The 19827-nt window shown below is 33.7% G+C and overlaps 1 protein-coding gene across 1 annotated transcript; it reads right to left on the bottom strand.

Annotated features, from left to right (window-relative positions):
• Positions 1 to 657: 657 nt before the first annotated feature.
• Positions 658 to 19471, bottom strand: LOC133177103 (helicase with zinc finger domain 2-like). The gene is made up of 13 exons (XM_061312195.1): positions 19352 to 19471; positions 18421 to 18463; positions 17536 to 17538; positions 17416 to 17502; positions 8944 to 12739; positions 7542 to 7627; positions 6461 to 6598; positions 4181 to 4318; positions 3361 to 3974; positions 3036 to 3257; positions 2305 to 2470; positions 1478 to 1645; positions 658 to 898 (listed from the first exon to the last, which is right to left on the bottom strand). The coding sequence occupies exons 1-13, from the start codon at positions 19469 to 19471 to the stop codon at positions 681 to 683; spliced, it is 5799 nt and encodes a 1932-aa protein (XP_061168179.1). The 3' UTR covers positions 658 to 680.
• Between the last annotated feature and the right edge of the window lie 356 nt (positions 19472 to 19827).

Raw genomic sequence — 19827 nt, 5'->3', positions numbered from 1 at the left:
AGAAAAAAGGGAATTACAGGAGGTAAGCATATGACTGTCCAAAAATAGAATATAGAAAAGCCTAAATATACAATGTAGGTGGTTAAAGTTTCTTTCATCATTCACTAACTAAAAACTTTTATTTTCATTCTTTTGGCTATTTTGTGCATGCTTATATATGAGAATAACTATTTTCATTAACGTTATTTCATGAAAAAGGACATAAGATTACATGTATTTCATGAAGTTGGCCATAAGGAAAGCATATACGTGCACAAATGTGCTCTCATAAATGACACCAAACGTATGAAACTGCAAAGCTTACATTTTAATAAATGTACAACAAGAGAGGCTCTTTAAGTTATAAAAAAAATACTAGTTAATTAATTACTAGTGTCACATAGTAAATTTTATGAAATTAACTAACTGTCACGTAGTAAATTTAATAAAATTTATTAACAATGTAGCACTAGGAGCACTGGTGTGTTACCATTCCCTTTCTTCTGTACATGTTTGACATACTTATATAACACTCGAATAACTAAATATCACAAAGAGAGCAACAGCTATCATTTCAGAATGTCTAACATCAATATAACTTAAGTATCACAGTTAAACTGAAAGCTCACAAATGAAAACAAAACAAATTCAATATATATCATATCTTTCATTTTCCTTATCATATTGCACTGGTATCAATTTCATTCATTTTCTTCATCTACCATACTAAGCTGGCGATCTGTTCCGCGGTAGAAATCTTCCTCCGACTCCAGACTTTCACGGTGTGACTTCCGTCGCCGTCTTTTCATCACCGGGGGAGGTGGCGGGAAGTGCTCTACATCCGTGACACAGCCAAAACGGGCGTAATGTTTGATCAAGCTCCTCCATACAAAATCACATGATAAAAGATGTTTGTTCCCTATTTGTAAAACTTATAATTACTTTTAAGGCAATTACAACAGTCTTGGTACTTAATACCAAAGATTTTTAGCATTAGTGACGACACTCAAACTACAACACTGTAAATCAAATTTAATTTGCCAATAAGACAAAAAGAAAGGTATTTCAAAAGTATGACCAAGGTAGTTTTTTTTAATGCCTGCGTTTATGTGCATGTTACATTTAATCTTTGTATTAACAAACAGGGACATCTTCTACTTGTGCAATTCCTATATTAGTCAAACAACTACATGTCTGGTAAATATGACAAAGATAATTCTCACTTTGCTAGAATAATGTCAAATTGCTGGATAATATTTAGGAGTCTAGAAAGATTGCATTATGAAATCCAGAACAAATATAGGTATCTGAACTTAAGTTTCATTTAAACTTTCTTTTATTTCTTTCTGATATTTTAATCCAGATAAAAATATTTTTTAAAAGTATATTCTAGTTTCAAATTGATCTTCTAATAGAAATAGCTTTGTATTAGACCCTAGCATTGTTTGCCAAAATCATAGTTTTGTTGAATTAGACAATTTTTACATGATGTCATTACCAATGATGATGAGTCCACGTCTTGCTCTGGTCAAAGCAACATTGATCTGGTGTTTATCCGTTATAAACCCCAAGTTCTGTTTACACCATCCCAGGGTTGGTTGTTTCTCGATTCGGTAATCTGGTAGAGACCGAGCTGTGCTGAAAATGACGTAGTCCCATTCTCCGCCTTCAAAATAAGGAAAATACAAAATATAAAATATCTGTCATCAATCTTAACCAAAGATCTATTACTACTCAAATGCTATGTGTGCCGAGTAGAGGTCTAAATTCTAATTTTCAACTAATGGCTTCCCAACACGTGAAGAATTCTCGAAAGGACAAAATGCAATCAAACAACTAGTAATTCTGAACATTGTTTGAAATAGCCTATGTTGTCATTCATTTAAATCAGGAGGCTCATCCCTATTATATTTAATTCAGTTCAAAATAATATGGAAAGCACAGCCCTTATGTCTTCCAGTATGGATACCGAGGGTAAATAAACTGTTGGACCATTTGTTTAAAGCTTTAACTGTGATCATAATTTCGTTAGTTAACGACTGAGAATCTCAGAAGTAATTTATGACCTGAATATGTGCTATTATCCTAACTGAAGGTCATTTGGAAGACATGGTCATAAGAATTCAAATTGTAAAATTCTTGTCTGGTCATTTTCTAATTGGAAACATCGCAAGTTCTTACTTGGCGCAGAGATAGGTGTGATCCTGACACATGTCATCAACAAAGTTCACTTGTCTTGCTCTGGTCTTGCATTCGTTGGGGACATTCGTATTTAAATACACATGTCCTTTTCAATATTATTTTTTAAAAAGGGCTTAAACATACCCTGACTGGCAACAACAGTGTTGACGTTGATATTAATGTACTTCTTTTCCAAAAGAGCCTTCCGAATTCTTGTACATTGTGCATTGTACTGCGACATGATGTTGATGGCCTGTTTATTGCTCGGATTAATCTTCTCATACTTCACTAGGTATTCAAAAACTTTAACCTACAATGAATTAAATTTATTAAATCTCATCTCATTAAGTATGACGATCATATAAATCATCATGCTTTTGTAAAACAAATATTGTGGGAAGACATTTTTTGGTTACACGGTTTCCAAAAAACTTGATCTACATTACAAAAAAAAAAAATACAGCAAAATTGTGTCATATAAGGATGGATTTTACGATAGCCTTGATATATATTCATGAGTAACTTTTGACCTTACAGTGGCCATACATGAGGATTAGAACCGTTATCTTAAATTATAGCACATACAAATTCTGTTCTTAAAAATACATGAAGTATAATCTTTATAAAAAAAAAATCCATTTTTTCAAATTTAGAATTAAGATCTCTGTATTGTAGCAATTCACGACAAGGCTGCGTTGTTGTTATCTATACATTTGAAAAAGTGTCAAATATACTGTAAAATTAGAATTGAACCAGCTGATAAAATGTAAATTTTGTATTCACTGTCACCCGGATAATTCAAAATTTTCAACATAACACTACAGAAATTATTATCAATAACAAGAAATGAAAATTCGGATGTTTTCCTTGCATACCACGTGATCTACTTCTTGTTTGTTGCTACAAGACTGTTCATTTCCTTCTTCTGTAGAAACAGTCAGATACTCCTCCTCTCCCTCCACATGACAGAATATGATTGGTTTTTCCTTGTCTATCCAAATATTTAACGGAGTCTTAGTTTTCCAAGCAGAGGACTTCTTGGTTATCAATTTTTTATCGTAAAAATGAGTTGAGGGAAACTCGCATATTGCTGGATGCTGGAATTTAACCAAAAAAATTGTTGTAACAATATCTATTTCAAAGCCAGCAAAAATAAACATGAACCTTTTCAAATAAAAAAAAAGATGTTAAAATATTAACCATTCTGTACTGGAATCTCAGCATTTTTGCAAAGATTGCATAACGTTCAAACAGTGAAACTTCTAAGCCAAGCTCAGCAGCATGAGTGGAACAAATTACTGGACTAAGTTGTTTGTGATCTCCAATTAAAACAACTTGTTTTGCTTTTGTAGCTATGATGGCTGCAATACTTTCCGGCTCTGTACACATTCCTGCTTCATCAATAATCAACTGGAAAACTTTCCCACGCGTACCCTTAATGAACCGTGGACTGGTTGTGACGGCAGTGGTACAGAATATGACGTCATGCTTCTTTAGTTCTTCTTGTGCAGCTTCACTGGTGATATGCTTGTATCGCCTAATATCTCTTATTGTAGGTCTGTAGCTTTTGTCGGTTCTGAAGAGTTTAAATTTGTCATCGAAGTCCTTTATCTCAGTGGCATGAAGACTTCCTTCTTGACGTATCAGACGATGTACAGATATATCTTTTAATTGTGGATCTGGTCGATTTTCTTTTGCTGAGGCAGATGTAGCATAGTGCTTTCCTGGCATGGGATAATCTTTGTTTTCGAGGGAGTTGCCATATAAGCGTACCATATCAGGTGCTAAATCGTCAAATTTATTCAATATCCATCCTGAATTCACAAACAGATACATGTATTTCCTACTTTTAGATTTGAGCATGTTAATGTATATAGTACAAATTGATTTGGCCTAGAATAAGATGGATTCGATACCTAACTGGCGGCGTTTGTGACCAGCTTTAATTTGCTGGATCCTTGTTTTTCTTGCAAATTGATATTTTTAAAGAAAAAGAGAGAGAGAAAACTTAAAATCTTACTTGCAACAAGATCCACTGATTTATTATTGGGTCCACAGAAGACAACCTGCTGATGCTTATGTCCATCTGCTCTTAGCAAATCATTTATCATGTCAAACAGATAAACTAATTTTATTCCCGTATAAGTCTTCCCCGTGCCTGGAAAAAAACAATTAGAAGAACACATGAAATTTGGCTGAATTTGAGGTCATCTGCTCCACCTAGATCAATACCACTATAATACATGATCCCCATTTATTACGTACGTCATTTCACTATGCAACCTAATGAACCCTTTTCACCAATCACGTTAAGACGATAGTCAATAATTTTAAACTGCTATTTTTTCCTTTCTATTCCTAGTTTGCTTTATATATTTTTATTGTCATGTAAATCTTAGTACCTCAAAAAACAAGCACTATTTTAACAATCTTTACAAATCAGATACTGACTCAATTCAGACTTCCTTATGTTAAGTTTTTAAATATATTTAACCTAATCAGAGTTGGATAATAGTGATGAAACGGAGTGAAATTGCCTAGGTAGGAGAGTGAAATGATCAACGGTGAAACGAGTTATCATGAATTGGTGCTAGAGCGAAATAAACTAATACAGAAAGAGTTCTAGGAAGAAGAAACACCAACTGAATATCAATTAAAGCCTTCAATGTATTACATCAATAATAAATAAATATGACTATAACTTTTAAGAATTAATTTTTTTTTTTTAAACTTGACATAAAGAAGTATGTATGTTGTTTTCCACAAAGAATTTATCTTTATATCTAGTTCTGTTCGAGTTTTGTAGCACACAAGGCATCAGTCAAGAGACCCATGCACCATATTTTCCCCCTTTTTATTTCGATGATTTTTCCACTCCATATTATTGCCCCTGACTATCCTCAAGGGGTTATGATTTAACCAGCCTTAATTTAGACAGCACTGGGATGCTTTAATTTCAATATAACATGACCTTGCTGTTCATTATGAAAAAAAGAATCAACAGAACTTATAGCTCAATCTTGCTTTTTCAATCACATTTCCTTGTAAAACTATGATCTGTCATTGTAGCCCTACCCTACATATTTGATACTGTATATATACAATGCTGTCTTATCTGAATTTGCTCCGTTTAAAATTCTTCAACATGCAACGAAATATCCGTGTATTCAGTTACATGTATATACTAAGCTTCCACCCCACCTCACCCCCCGAGGCAAGATTTGATTCAAGTCGAATTTACTTTACTTGACTTACCTGATGATTCTTCAATATTTATATGAATAAACATGGCCGTCCTGATCTCGATGAAAGTGGAGATGAAGATCTCCTTGTATCCCCCCACCTTTTCTTGGGTCATGAGTTGAACAAACTTGATTCTACTTTATTTGTGAATGCCCCCAAAAGAATATGACTAATTTAGGGTCCAGCTGTTCTTCTGTTTCCCCAATATCTTATCATGTAAATCTTTTATCACCAATTGCATCCCGGGGACCATGATTTTATAAATTAAATAAATTTAAACCTCAACAACCTGAGGACCTGTTTCCATACAAATTTGATTGATCATGGCCCATTTGCTCATCGTCAGAAGACTTTTTAGATTTTTTTCCTAAAGACATGTACTCCCATGTTGACCCCCTATTGTTCCACAACGTTACTCTCCTGGTCCATGATTTAAACAAACTTGATTCTATCTTACTTGTGAATGTTTTTACATATCACAAATCATTGCCGACTTTTAAAACCTTTCATATATTTCCCATGTAAAACTTTGATACCCTATTATGGCCAATTTTCCCCCCAGGGGCCACAATTTAAACAAACTTAAATATACATTATGTCAGGAAACTTTCATTAAGTTTTATCTTTTCTGACCAAGTGGTTCTTGCGGGAAATTTTAAAAGATGTCACCATTGTTCCACCAATTTTTAAATATCTTCCCTTGAAAGAGGACGTGGCTATCAATTTTCTCAAACTTGATTACCATTGATCCAAGGAAGGTTTGTAGCAAGTTAAGTTGAAACTGGCTCAATGGTATTTGAGAAAATGAAAATGTTAAAAGTTTACAGACGGACATATTGATTTAGAACAAAATGTGATAAAAAAAAAATATCACTTGAGATTTCGGCTCATGTGAGCCAATATACTTTCAATCATTACCATGGAAAAGAGGATTTGTAAAACACTTCTTCCTTCGATGATTATATTTTAAAAAAATAGTAAACAACATTTCTGTTTTTCTTTCAGACAAAACATCTTTACATGTAATAATTTAAATCTGCATGTACTTTAAACTTACCTGGAGGTCCATGGATAAGGCTAAAGCTCTTGGTTAGTGAATTCCTGATGGCTTGTGTTTGATATACATTGCTTGCTGCAATGGATGGTAAATCTATTTCGATTTGTATATTTCTTGCTTTTTCCAGGTAAGTTTCACCTGTAAAAAAAGACTCAAGTGTTCCAAGGAAAAGCATTTGTCGCCCGCTATAGCATTATTAAAGATATACACCAAAGTTTATTTGAATACAAGTATCATTGTTCATGCATTTTTCTGCAAAGAAATAAATATCAACAAATATTAACACTTCGATATAATAGCCTTTATCATAAAGTACGACATCAAAAATAATAATTCAACCTTCAAAGCTAAAATAAATAATAAAATTAAAACTATTAGAAAAGATTATTTCTGTATTTTACTCAAAAGTGTTGATTTAAGTCTGTCTTTATGCATTGTCAGTGTACAACTTTATTTTAAACACGATCCATTTCGGTGTTCCGATGCCGATGTATTGTCATATATAGTATTTGTGGTAAGTACATGTATTTATCACACAGTTTATAAGATTAATTTCATAAGCTCAAAATAAGTATACCATTTACCGAAGCTCTGCGTCCCAAATTTCAGAAGATACATGTATAAGATAAAATAACCGTTAAGAGTATTTTTTAAAATTTTGTCAAAGGTCAAGTGGACTGTAACGCTTGTTTTTTCATGTCTTATGACAAACAGTGTACATACTAAACAGCACAGTTTTATCCTCTCAAATGTCTTTAAAAAAAATGCTGTACATTGGCATTTTGAATTTTTTTTATAAAGTGGGTCAAAGGCTATTTTGAAAGTGCACGAGGTTGGTGACCACTGATTTAACTAAAGCCATACAGCCTAGCAATACATGACCAGAAAATCATGCAAATCCATACCTCTTAAAGATCTCAAGATATACGGTGTAACAGACGGACACACAGACGTCGGGAAAAATGATTCCTATGTGTCGCTCTGCACTGCAGAGCGACACAAAAATCAAGGACACATATTTAAATAATTTTCTACCGAGATTTCTTGTACATGCATAGAAAGATATAAAGCTCGGTATTACCTAGATCTGGTGTGACTCTCTGTAGAGCTATATTTTTAGCTAACTTGCTGGATTTCCCAAGACAATTCACAACAGCCTCTATCCGGCTATGAAAAATAAAAGTAGGCAAATTTTCAACACCAATAAAAAGAAAATATGACTTCTAAATGTAAATTACTAAGAAATGTAATTTCATTCAGTTTATTAGCGCACATAAGCCAAAGGGTTTCTGAGCAACGTTTGTTCATCGTCTGTCTCCTCTTAGTCTGTCAACTGTTGTTTCGTTTCATATTCTTTTCTCCAGAGCCATTCGCCCAGTTTTAACAACACTCGACACAAAGCATCACTTGGTAAATTAATTTTCTGAGCGAAATAAGCAAGAACAAGTGAATATATAGTGGAGTCATTTAAAAAGCAAATTAAATATATAGTGGAGTCAATTAAAAAGCTTTCACTGGACCAGAAAATACAGAACTTGTGTTAATTTTTTCTTCCTTAATGTATATTCAATTTGTTCAAGCCATCCCATCGCATGGGCTAGGATTAGACCATACAGGTGTCAAAGTTTAACACAGTAATACGTAGGAATAAAATTCTTGTTCTCGATAAACAATAGCTACAATTAGTCATATTAATATTTGAGAATCCCAAAGTAGTAAAGATTCAACCTTGTTCAAATCATGCCCGGCCAAGGTCACAACAGGGAGTCAAATAATGTAATATAAAGATTGTATGTTGTTTTACGTTCCGTTTCGAGAATAGTTCTCTCATATAGAGACGTCACCATATACCAGCGAAGGGCTTCAAATTTAGACCATTACTCAGCAAACAGGGCCAAGAACAGTACAGTCGAAATTAGTCAAATTGATATGCTCAGGTCCATATAGAGAAAATGGAATTTTGATCCGATTGTGGCCCATGAGTTAAGGCAGGACCACATCAAAGGTCAAAACTTCAAAAAAGCAGGGTTAAAATTAGCCACATTCCTATGTTATATTCATATATACTCTTTGTATGTTGTTTAACGCCCATTCGAAATTTTTTCACTCATACAGAGACGTCATCATTTGCCGGTGAAGGGCTTCAAACTATATTACTTCAAACTTCACCTATACTTAGCACTCATGGCCATTGAGCAATGAGGGTTCTTTATCGTGCCAACGCCTATCAAGACAAGAAACCTCGATATTTAAGATCTTATCTGAAGCATCCCTGATTTTCAATTCCGAACTAACATACATTCATGTTCGGTCAAGTCACTGTCCCCTCACCGCGAAAAAGGATCATAGTTTCATGCTGGATTTAAAAGGAAAATACTTTTTTAAACCGTGTTCTCAAGAACAGCAAGAACAAAGTGATTCGAGCGAACTTGTGGCCCATGGGCCTCTTGGATAATATACAGCACAAAAACAAAGATAGCTACGTTTCTGTTTCGGATTTCTGCACCAGTTCTACACAGCTAGGAAATCCATTTCCCGAGAACATCATTTCGGTTGATGCTTTATTGCTTTCCTTGTGGAGCTTAAAATGAATCTTATACTTGTCTATGACATTCCGCTTCTTTTCGTCACCCTCTCTCGTTTCAACCTCCAAGGAATCTTTCTTTTGAGGCGTAGGTTTCATGATTTTTTCAATGTTGCCAATCTGTCCATGAAGGACCCACTGAAAACGGTAATTTGGGTCTACGGATGATGTTTTCCTTTCTTCATTAGATTTACTGGTTAAATGTTCAGACCTAATGCATAAATAATCAGTATTTGTAATTAGTTCACTTTTGTTCTCGTCGTCACCAACAAGGATAAAATGTGGCGACATTGCACTGAAATCAATGTCTCTTTGTTCACAAAAATAATGATCAAGAATGAAATATCCCATTTGACATGACTCCATGTAGACACTTATTCCATTGATGATTGGAGAATCATCATGCGCTGCATTTGTAACGGCCTCCATCTCAATTATTGGCAACCAAATTTGTAGATAAGCAACCACTGAAGGGTATTTTGATTTGGATTTGTGTATCGAATATTTGGATAAAAACTTGATTGGATCGCGGCTGTGTTGCAAGCAGTGTTTGATATTTTTCGACATATCAAGCAGTTGTAAGGATGGTACAAGAACTCCTTTCTGTGGTTCAGCAGTTATTTGCACACAAACTACTTGTCCTCGAGATAAAGACATTGAAAATCTACATGCTTGGCGAATCACTTCTCCATCTTCTACTTCGGATGAGTGATCAAGTAATGTATCTTTACATGCAGGTACATAATTATGAAGATCTTCATCGACTTCTTTATTGCAATCCGGTTTATTTGAGTCTTTGTACAATGCTTTTCCCTGAAGAACTGTGATACTGTTTTCCAGATCATGGTATTCTCCACGAACCACCTTTAATAGTATTTCTTTCCACCTCTCTTGAAGAACAAACTTTGTTCTTGCATGGGGATTTATTCGTTTGCAAACTTCCTTTCTAGCCTCATCTGACAACCAGTGTAATCTCTGAGCTTTACGTTCATCTCTGTTTGGTTTGCCTGACACATCATAAATGCGAAGTAGCCAGTTAAGGGTCATAATGAGGTCTCCAGTAGTTGTATCTTTATCAAATTTTGGCCTCTCGTATACATGTAGAAGGTTCAACTCAATTTCTTTGCATATCTGAGGAAGACTTCTGAGTCCAGGTAAAACAATGGAAACAGATCTGTCGGATACCTCATGAACAAATCCCTGCAGAATTTGTGGACATTGCTTTAATCTAAATCCCCAAGTCAACATCCTGCATTGCTTTTGAAAATCTTTTGCTCTCCTAATGACATCGTTCAAGCTTTGACACAGGGTATCAACCTCTGATTCTGAATATGGACATTTTTTATTGTCAATAGCTGCATGAAGTAGACGATGGACAATAATGTCAGGGTATCTCCTTATTGGTGATGTAAAATGTACATACATCATTCGTTGCAAAGAAAAATGCATCCCTTCTCTTTGGTCATTTAGGGTACCACTGCATTTGTATGAAGCACTCTCCTGGAAAGAAATCCATTCTTCTAATGCCAAACACTGGCTAGGATGCAGTTCATCAGTGCAAAGGTATTGTATTGCTGACTGGATGTCATTATTTCTTACCGCATCGATGATATTTTCCCACACCCATTTCTGAACAGGCATGATCCTTGTATACCGGAAAGGTCCAAGAGAATTTAGGTCTATCTTATCACCCCCCATTCCTGCACTTGGATCAACATTCTGAAGGCGAAGCACCATGTGCAGAAATGGATAATTTTGATCTTTCCATTTCTTAAGAATTTCTAAAGAGGGGGCAGCTTGACAACGGAGAGGGATAACTTTCGGAAATCGACTTCTTAAATATGCAGCAACATATGTATTTGACAAAATCATGAACTCTTCAACTAGATAATGGGCTTCTCTTGAATTCAAAATTGAATCCTCATTGTCATTCAGTTTGGTCTCAACGGGAAAAGCATGAAATCCTGATCCTGGTCTTTTTGTACGTATTGTTTTAGCTATTTCAAAAAGCTGGAGGATGTCCTTCTCTAAAGCATTGTCACTAGATGATCCCTTCTCAATAATCTGCTGCACTTCCTCGTAACTGAATTTTCTGCAGGATTTAATTTTCGTTTTTTTAATGCATTGGTTTTCAATACGACCAGTTTTAGTCATTCTGAACATAACAGACAATGTAGGCCGCATAACCCCAGGCCTTAAACTACATATATCACGTGACAACGGCTCAGGAAGCATGTGGTAAGGATTCATTCCTTGGCCAGGATAGAATGTACAAGCTCTTTCTTGAGCTTCCCCGTCAATTTGATCATCTTTCTTCACAACCAAGCTTACATCAGCAATATGAACTCCAATTTCAAAAATGTCGCCGACTTTTTCTACGCTGAGAGCATCATCAATGTCCTGGGATCCTTCGGGGTCAATAGTAAAGACCCTAAGATGAGTTAAGTCTTCACGGTCCTCCTCACTCACGATTCTACTAGCTTCTCCTTGTATATCATTAATTAGTTTCTTTGTATATTCAACAGTTTCTTTCTGGTAATACTCTGGTACCTGATGATGAAGTCGAAGAATTTTCATTGCAGATGAGTAACTTTCTTCAATTTCGATAACATCTATCACTGCACCCATTGGGTACAAACTAGACCAAGACAAATACACGACCAAGAAGACAAAGGACGATTTTCTCCCAGGGTCGATCCGAAATTCGGAGTCAGGTTCAATATTTGAGGACTTTGTATCATACTTATACACTTGAAGTGTGTACTTTTTCTGTCTGTTATGGTCAACGTGAAGTTTTGGAACTGTTCTGCATACAGGTCTCATCAAATAATATGCTGTGTCATCCAAGGTACATACAAAAACTGGATGATCAATGTCTCTGGCCTTCCTCCTTTCAAAAACACCGATAATTTTGCCATAGATCTTCTGCGACCTGTTATCCTTATTGATGTCACGCTGAAGTCTTTGAATGACTGTTTTTGTAAATTTTTCGTAGTTAAAAATCTCCACTAGCACAATGTCTCCATCAAATACCTTTCCTGCCTTTGATCTTCCTGATATCTCAATTTCTTTCAGCTCATCTCTAACGTCAAGGTTTGTACACTGTGCTACATGTGCTCCTTGAATGGAAACTTTACAACGTTTGTAACGCTGTGTATTTGACCGAAGTATTTGTTCTAATTGATCAACTGGCAAAAATTCGTCGTATAATTTCTGCTGTTTTTTATCTGTTTGGCTCGGTTCATTGCATTCAGGTAGGTCTAAACCATACTTCATCATATCCTGTTGTAATATATCCTCTTCTTCATTTTCGTTGTTTTCATAATATGCACAACTGTCTTCAAATTTTGACTTTTCACTGTCTTCTTTCGGAATCGTGAAACATCTTCCTGGCTGAGAAGAATTAACCTCTTCTTCGTCAACGTAAAAGTCTTCATCTTCAGCCGACTCTGAATATCCACTGCACGATTCCAATTCTTCCATATCGGACGATGTAGAATCGCTTGCAGAGTTACCAGTATCAAACTGGACTGAAATGTTTGAACTTGACTGTGCATGAGCTGGATGAAAAAGAGAGGAGAACGAACGCCTTTGAGAAGGCAACTCGTTGTTAGAAATGTCCTGCAAACTTTGAACTCTGTGTATATTTTGCTCATCATCTCTGTCCAGAAGGGCCTCATCTTCTCTAGATAATTCTGAAAGAAATTCAATAAAAGTTCAGATTTTTTAAAATAATTTAATTTAACTTTGGATAATTCTTAAAGATGCATTATCATATGTTACTTTTTTTATTTCTCTGACATCATCTGCAGCTCAAACACATTTATATTATGTCTTTTTCTGCTTTTTTGGGTCATTATTTAGTTTTGGACTTGTTCTGCAGATCAGTCGAAACAAAAAGTACACAGTGATATCCAAAGCAGATCAAAGTGAATATTCAAAATTCCTGAGATAATTATCGTGCGTATCACTCTCTTCAAAACTTTCATAAGGGCTCTTCAAAACTATGGACACTTGTGTGTGTGTGTGTGTGTGTGTGTGTGTGTGTGTGTGTGTAGTAACCACCATGTCCATATGTCTCTTTATCGCTGACTTTTATGTGACGCATTTATTGCCATTACTGAATACTACAAAAGTATTTACTAAATAAGGGATTGATTAGTGAATGAAGCGTGGAGTTTTTAGCGAATTTGGTCATGTCAATATTATTTGTGTTCATCTTTCTGCATCCATTTAAAGTAATACAATAATTTGATCATTTTGAAACCCCCAGATTTCATATGTACAACATGATAGTTAACAATGGCGTAGCTAAGCACCAAACAAAGTGTATCCTTAAAATGGCAGGTAGTCTGGGGACCCCAAGTAGGTCCATGCGAAGCTCTGGTGGGGGCACGAGTGATAATTTAATGTGCACTCCCTATTTTTATGCCTCCGTATCGAAGATTCGGGGGTATATAGTTTTTTCCCCGTCCGTCCGTTCGTCTAGCTGTCTGTCTGTCTGTCTGTTTAGCTGTCTGTTTGTCCGCAAAAACTTTAACCTTGTCCATAACTTTTGATTGGTTGGAGCTATGACTTTCATATTTCACATGTGTATTCCTTGTGACAAGATCTTTCTTTGGGTACCATTATGTTTGACCTCTTGACCTTGGAGTTTGAACCACTTTGCAAAATTTTATGCGACTTTAACCTTGGCCATAACTTTTGAAAAGTTGGTGCTTGGGCTTTTAAACTTCACATGTGTATTTCTTGTGACAAGACCTTTCTTTAAATACATACAACTTTGACCTTGGAGTTTGAACTACTTTTGAAAAAACTTTAACCTTGGCCATAACTTTTGAACAGTTGGTGCTAGGGCTTTCATACTTCACATGTGTATTCCTTGTGAGAAAACCTTCCTTTGGATACCAACAATTTGACCTTTTGACCCTGACATAGGAGTTTGACCTACTTTTGAAAAACTTTAACCTTGGCCATAACTTTTAAATAGTTGGTGCTAGGGCTTTCCTACTTCACATGTGCATACCTTGTGACAAGACTTTCCTTTTGACACCAACAACTTTGGCGTTGACCTTGACCTTGGAGTTTGACATACTTTTGAAAAACTTTAACCTTGGCCATAACATGTGAACGTTTGGTTCTAGAGCTTTAACATTTCACGAACATGTGTATCACTTGTGACAAGACCTTCACTTGGGGCCCCATTTGACCTTGACCTTGACGTTTTACTTACTTTTAAAAAAAATTACCTTCGCCATAACTTTTGAAGAGTTGGTGCTAGGGCTTTCAAATTTCACTGGTATATTCCTCGAGAAAAGACCTTTTTTGGGTACCAACATTTTTTATCTCTTGACCTGGAGTTTGGCTTGCATTTGAGAAACTTTAACCTTCGCCTTAAGCTGTCATATGGGGGCATCAGGGTTTCACAAACACATCTTGTGTCTAAATGTAATATGATTGAGAAAACTAGTCTATTCCAGAATGGACGTAAACAGTTCCAGATGAAATGTCACATATTTTTTAAAGATCTAAATTCAACTATATACACTTAATTATGTTTATTACTTTCATCATTTTTCAAATATTTTATTTATTTATTTATTATTATCATATATATATATATATATATATATATATATATATATATATATATATATATATATATATATATATATATATATATATACAGTGTATATATATATATATATATATATATATATATACAGTGTATATATATATATATATATATATATATATATACAGTGTATATATATATATATATATATATATACAGTGTATATATATATATATATATATATATATATATATATATATATATATATATATATATATATATATATATATATATATATATATATATATATCATATGTGTGTGTGTGTGTTTCGTGTCGGGGACACGGAAAGGGGCAAAGGTAATTGCAACCTTTGTTTATCTTTCTTACACATGCTGGATACGTCATTTTTAAAACGTGCATATTAATTTAAATTTCTGTGACAGCTTAATGTATATATGTATCGAACAGAAAGATTTTTAAAAAAAAATTAAATAGAATAAACACTGTGAGCTTGAAAAAAATGTTACAACAATAGTTCGAATTTCCTTGACAATACATTATAACATATAAAATATATATTATCGGATTATCCTTCACCCAAAAGCCTATGGTCAACTAAAGCATATTGAGTTTATACAATTTCTGTCCGTCTGTCCGTCATTCTATCCCATTTGGTTTTCCCAGTTTTCTTTTTCCAGACGCTTGCATCTACTGAACTGATTTTAGTACTGACTGATGCGAGTCTTTCTTGATGAATTAAATACTGTTCGTTTGTCATTTAGATGTGATCATGTTAGATAAAAGTTGTCATTTCTTACAAAAAAAGGTTTCTTAATTTAGAAGAAAATGCCAACATACAAAAAACATTTTTTTTATTTGAGAATCTTTATGAATATTTTGTTTTTCAATACACATTTACTCCTGATACAAGAAAGGTTTAATACATGTATATTATTCCAAGAACAATAACTGGACAAATTCAGAAAAAATAAAGAAACTAATACTTCTGCCTGACCAATCTGATAGTGAACACCCTGATAAAACTTAATGACTTCCTGGATTAAGAATTGACAGTTAAAAATAGATTGAAGGGTGTTAAAGGAACACTAACGGGCCAAGTACCTCACACAAGAATTTTCTTTTTTCCATGCATGTCTGGGTCATTCATTATTTTCACAACTTACAGGTACGATATTCATTACTCCTGTTTGTTTTAAGTTTTTTTTTTAAGATATCAATCAAACAAATTGAAAATCTCTGAAACCATGGAAGTTAGATTAACTGACTTGATATTCTGAAGACGAGGTGAAAAAAATCTTAGTTACAGGATAAACATACACTGAGGTAAAAAAAAAAAATAAGTTTGTTAAAAAAAAAACGGTGGGGGCGTGGCACTAGATTACAGAAACTTTTATCTAAGGACTGCATCTGTACCTTTAATTAATTAATACAAATTAACAGATTTTAATTACAAATTATCAATTTGTAATAACAATTTATTTATTTATTTTAACATATTATCCTTTGTTATTACCGATTATTGATTGTTATATTAAATTAGTTAATTGTTAAAACAAATAATTAATTGGAGTGTTTTTGTGTATTTACGGAAGCTTCTAACGGCGGCTCGGGTGCCTTTTCTAATTTAAAATTACAAATTATTAATTTGTAATTACAATGTCTTAATTTGTTATCTCAAATTCATAATATAATTTATCTGTTATAACAAATTATCAATTTGATCTGACAAATAAATACTTTGTTTAGTCAAATAAGTTACATGTATTTGTTCTTACAAATTACTAATTTGGGGGTTTTGTTACGTTTTTTCAAGTTTAATAAAATCATCATTAGCTGATCAAGAGGGGGGGGGGGGGGAGTTGGAAGTAAGAACCCCCTTTCTCCGAGTTGTGTAATCACTGATTTGTTTTAACAATTATTTGTACTTTCATTTTTTTTTTCAAACTAATTAATATTTGTTATTTTTAAACTGATACATGTAATATAAAATAGGAAAAGGCACTGGTGCATCCCTGTAAAGCTTCGTACTTGATGCATAAAAATTAAATGCATGTACAATCAATTCCTTATGGACACTCATATTTTTTTATATGTACATTTTGTATATTCAAAATTATTTCTGTCGTACATATATACTGAAACACCTGTTACTTAAAAACATTTCTTAAATAGATGTTGTGGTTCCTTGGTATGTGCACTTTCATTTTGCACCCACTGAAAGCCATGTATGATGATTGATTTTTCTCAATAATTAAGGTTGGATATTAACTTTCGTTTTTGAAATTGCTTGAATTTACCTAGAAGTAATGACTGTTACCGAATGTGCAGCGTGTGTATAAGTACGGAGTTCGGGCGCTGTACACGTAAATGACCACCACTCTGTAGGGTTATGAACTACTAGGTATTTCCGATTCTGATATGCTATCCCTTATCGTATCCTACATTGTGTGTTTGATAACAATGTTTGTAAAATGTGTATTTAAACCTTTGTTGAAAATGGCTTTTAAGCACAGTTTCGAAGTGCTATACATGCATTTTTCTGCTATGCAGTTTTTCAGTATATACTTGAAGTGCATCCAGTGCAAGACAAATATAATCACACATGCATGACAATTATTTTTCATTAAATATGCATTTTTAATTTCAATAAAAATGAATCAGATTAACCATATATGATAGACTTACGTTATTGTTGGTTTCTTTTTCGTGAAAAGTGATAAAATTATTCAGCCCGTGACCCCCCAAACCATTAAGAAACCCAATTACTACTCACGGCTCCAGCTGGTCCGCCTTATCCTTGGTTTACGTTTGCCCGGCATTCTTGATTCAGTACGGAGTTTCTCCTCTCTTCTGGACTGTTCTGTTTTATAAATACATTTTGTTATCAATCTACTTTCTGTTTTAACATATACGCGGAAGTGTACAACATATACAACAGTGATGCATGCAATGACGTAATACTTGTATAGCGGAGTATGGTCTAATTATTGATTAAAACTTGTGGTCGATACAGAGGCTTCTTGGCGAAGTTTCAACATTTTCGGAAAATGCAATTTATTTTTAAACACAGGGGAAATCCATTAAACTATGTATAGACCTGTACAGAGGGTCGTACAAGCTTACATGGTGTATATACGAACTTGTAATTTATTTTCAAGAGGTGATAGTGATGTCTTGCCTAATTATATGAATTGTCTAGAATTGTCAAGAGATATAAGTATATGGCCATATAAGAGTCATAATAGCATTTTTACACTATATATTTCATTGAAAAACCAATTTTTATTAAAACTTATTGTGAAGTCAATTTTAGCCCAATTTCCATGATTTTTTCCACTAAATCATGCAGAATTGTTCAAATTTTCTTGTCTAATAATGCTAAACATAATGATACACTAAACAATGAGAATAATTTACTAAATCGTCGAGACAAATATTTCTAACCTCAAATTACTATGATTTCTTAACAAATTAGAGTCGTAATTTTTTTAATTTGCATTTGACTTGTGGGTATCACCGCAGTGCCTACAGATAAAATTATTTTGAAATTATATCAAGAAACTGCAAAGAATTCTACATTTTATGGTGTTTTAGTCATAAAAAATGATCTACAAATAACACTGCAATAATATTTTAGAAAAATGCATTTTTCAATGAAATTTATAGTGGGAAAATAAAATTATGACTCACTTATGGCCAGGTACGTTCATATATATAAATAAAGATATTCTAACAATCTCTTTCTAATAAATAAGATGTGTAAATTAGGAGTATTTACCTGACTGAAAGCGTGCTCTTTTATCATCTTGCGCTTGTTTTTGCTGTAAATAAAAAAGGATATTTTTCCGTTTTGTAAATTTGCTTCAAGAATTAAAATAGCTTAGCTTTTAGCTATTCTGAAAAGTTTAATAAAACAATATATAGCTGGTTCAAGCTATAAATAATAGTTACTATTTTGATGAACTAGCCTATTTGTTCGACAGTAAATTAATTTTTTTTATTTATAAATATAAAAAAAAAATGTACCCCTGAATGCCGTCTGATCATTATTCAATCATACGATTCATAAGAGAATACAATAGATCTAACGTACACAACCACGAGAAATACTAGTAATCATCGGTCATCCTTCAGATTGATATTTAATTTTATTTAATCTATTAATCAAATTTACTTCAAATAAAACACAATAAAAATATGTACATTCCTTTTGTCATCAATTCATTGAAATATTTGCTAATAACTATTGCAGAACTGTGGTCTCTGGGACAGACAAACTGGACAGACATACCTGAGCGCTCTCTTGGATCTATAGTCATATGCCAAAATTACCAATTATTTTCTGACGTCATATTTTAAAATGGCGTCATTAGTCTGGTTCTGTTTAGGACATAAATATAATACTATAGTCTAGTTTAATGACAATTAAAGGCTTTGCCGTACTATATGTAAAATGTTCATGCTAAACACTTAAGGTGGATAATCATATAATTACCTTTAATATATAGAAAAAAAAATAATTAGGTTTACATATGCGCACGGTCCATTTACAAATATTTCTATTTCAAATGATACGTTAATGATGAAAGCAAAGCCATCGAGCCATTTCCCTTGGATTCTGATAATCAACAACTATGAAACAAAGAGTCTACGGGATATTAGCACAGTTTGCTCGATTACTGCCTCCATGTTGGGGCATCAGATCTTACCTGTTTGATGATTGACTGATTAGAATCCTTAACCCACTCATTATCACTGTTGTACTCCTCTTCTTCAGAATCGTCTGACCCAAAAAAGAAAACTTTCAAAGTTTTCAAAACACCGGCCATGATGATGTAATAAATATCAGATTGTATGGAGATCCATTGATGTCATATTTTTTTTTAATCTCGTGTTTATATATATAAATTTACCTTTATGCAATACGCGTTATAGAGTACACACAATCAATACAAGGGGCTACCTCTAACAGAAAGTTGTTATTCAATGATAGGCTATGCAGATTATAATAAAAAGAATGATATCTAGAACGTCCATAACGAAGCTTTCAACAAATTAAGGAGGGGGGTTGACCCTTTTTTCCACATCATATTTTACTGTAAATTTACTATGAAAATATGTCATGTAAGGGTTGGTTGCTCCCACCCACCCCACCCCACACCAACTTTCCTTTCTTTTATGCTGG

This window comes from Saccostrea echinata, unplaced genomic scaffold (assembly GCF_033153115.1).
Source record: "Saccostrea echinata isolate AGI-Se365-2 ecotype Australia unplaced genomic scaffold, CSIRO_AGI_Sech_v1 ptg000086l, whole genome shotgun sequence".
Lineage (NCBI taxonomy): Eukaryota > Metazoa > Mollusca > Bivalvia > Ostreida > Ostreidae > Saccostrea > Saccostrea echinata.
The sequence above is the reverse complement of the archived record's forward strand: the minus strand, read 5'-3'. Positions and strand labels throughout refer to the sequence as shown.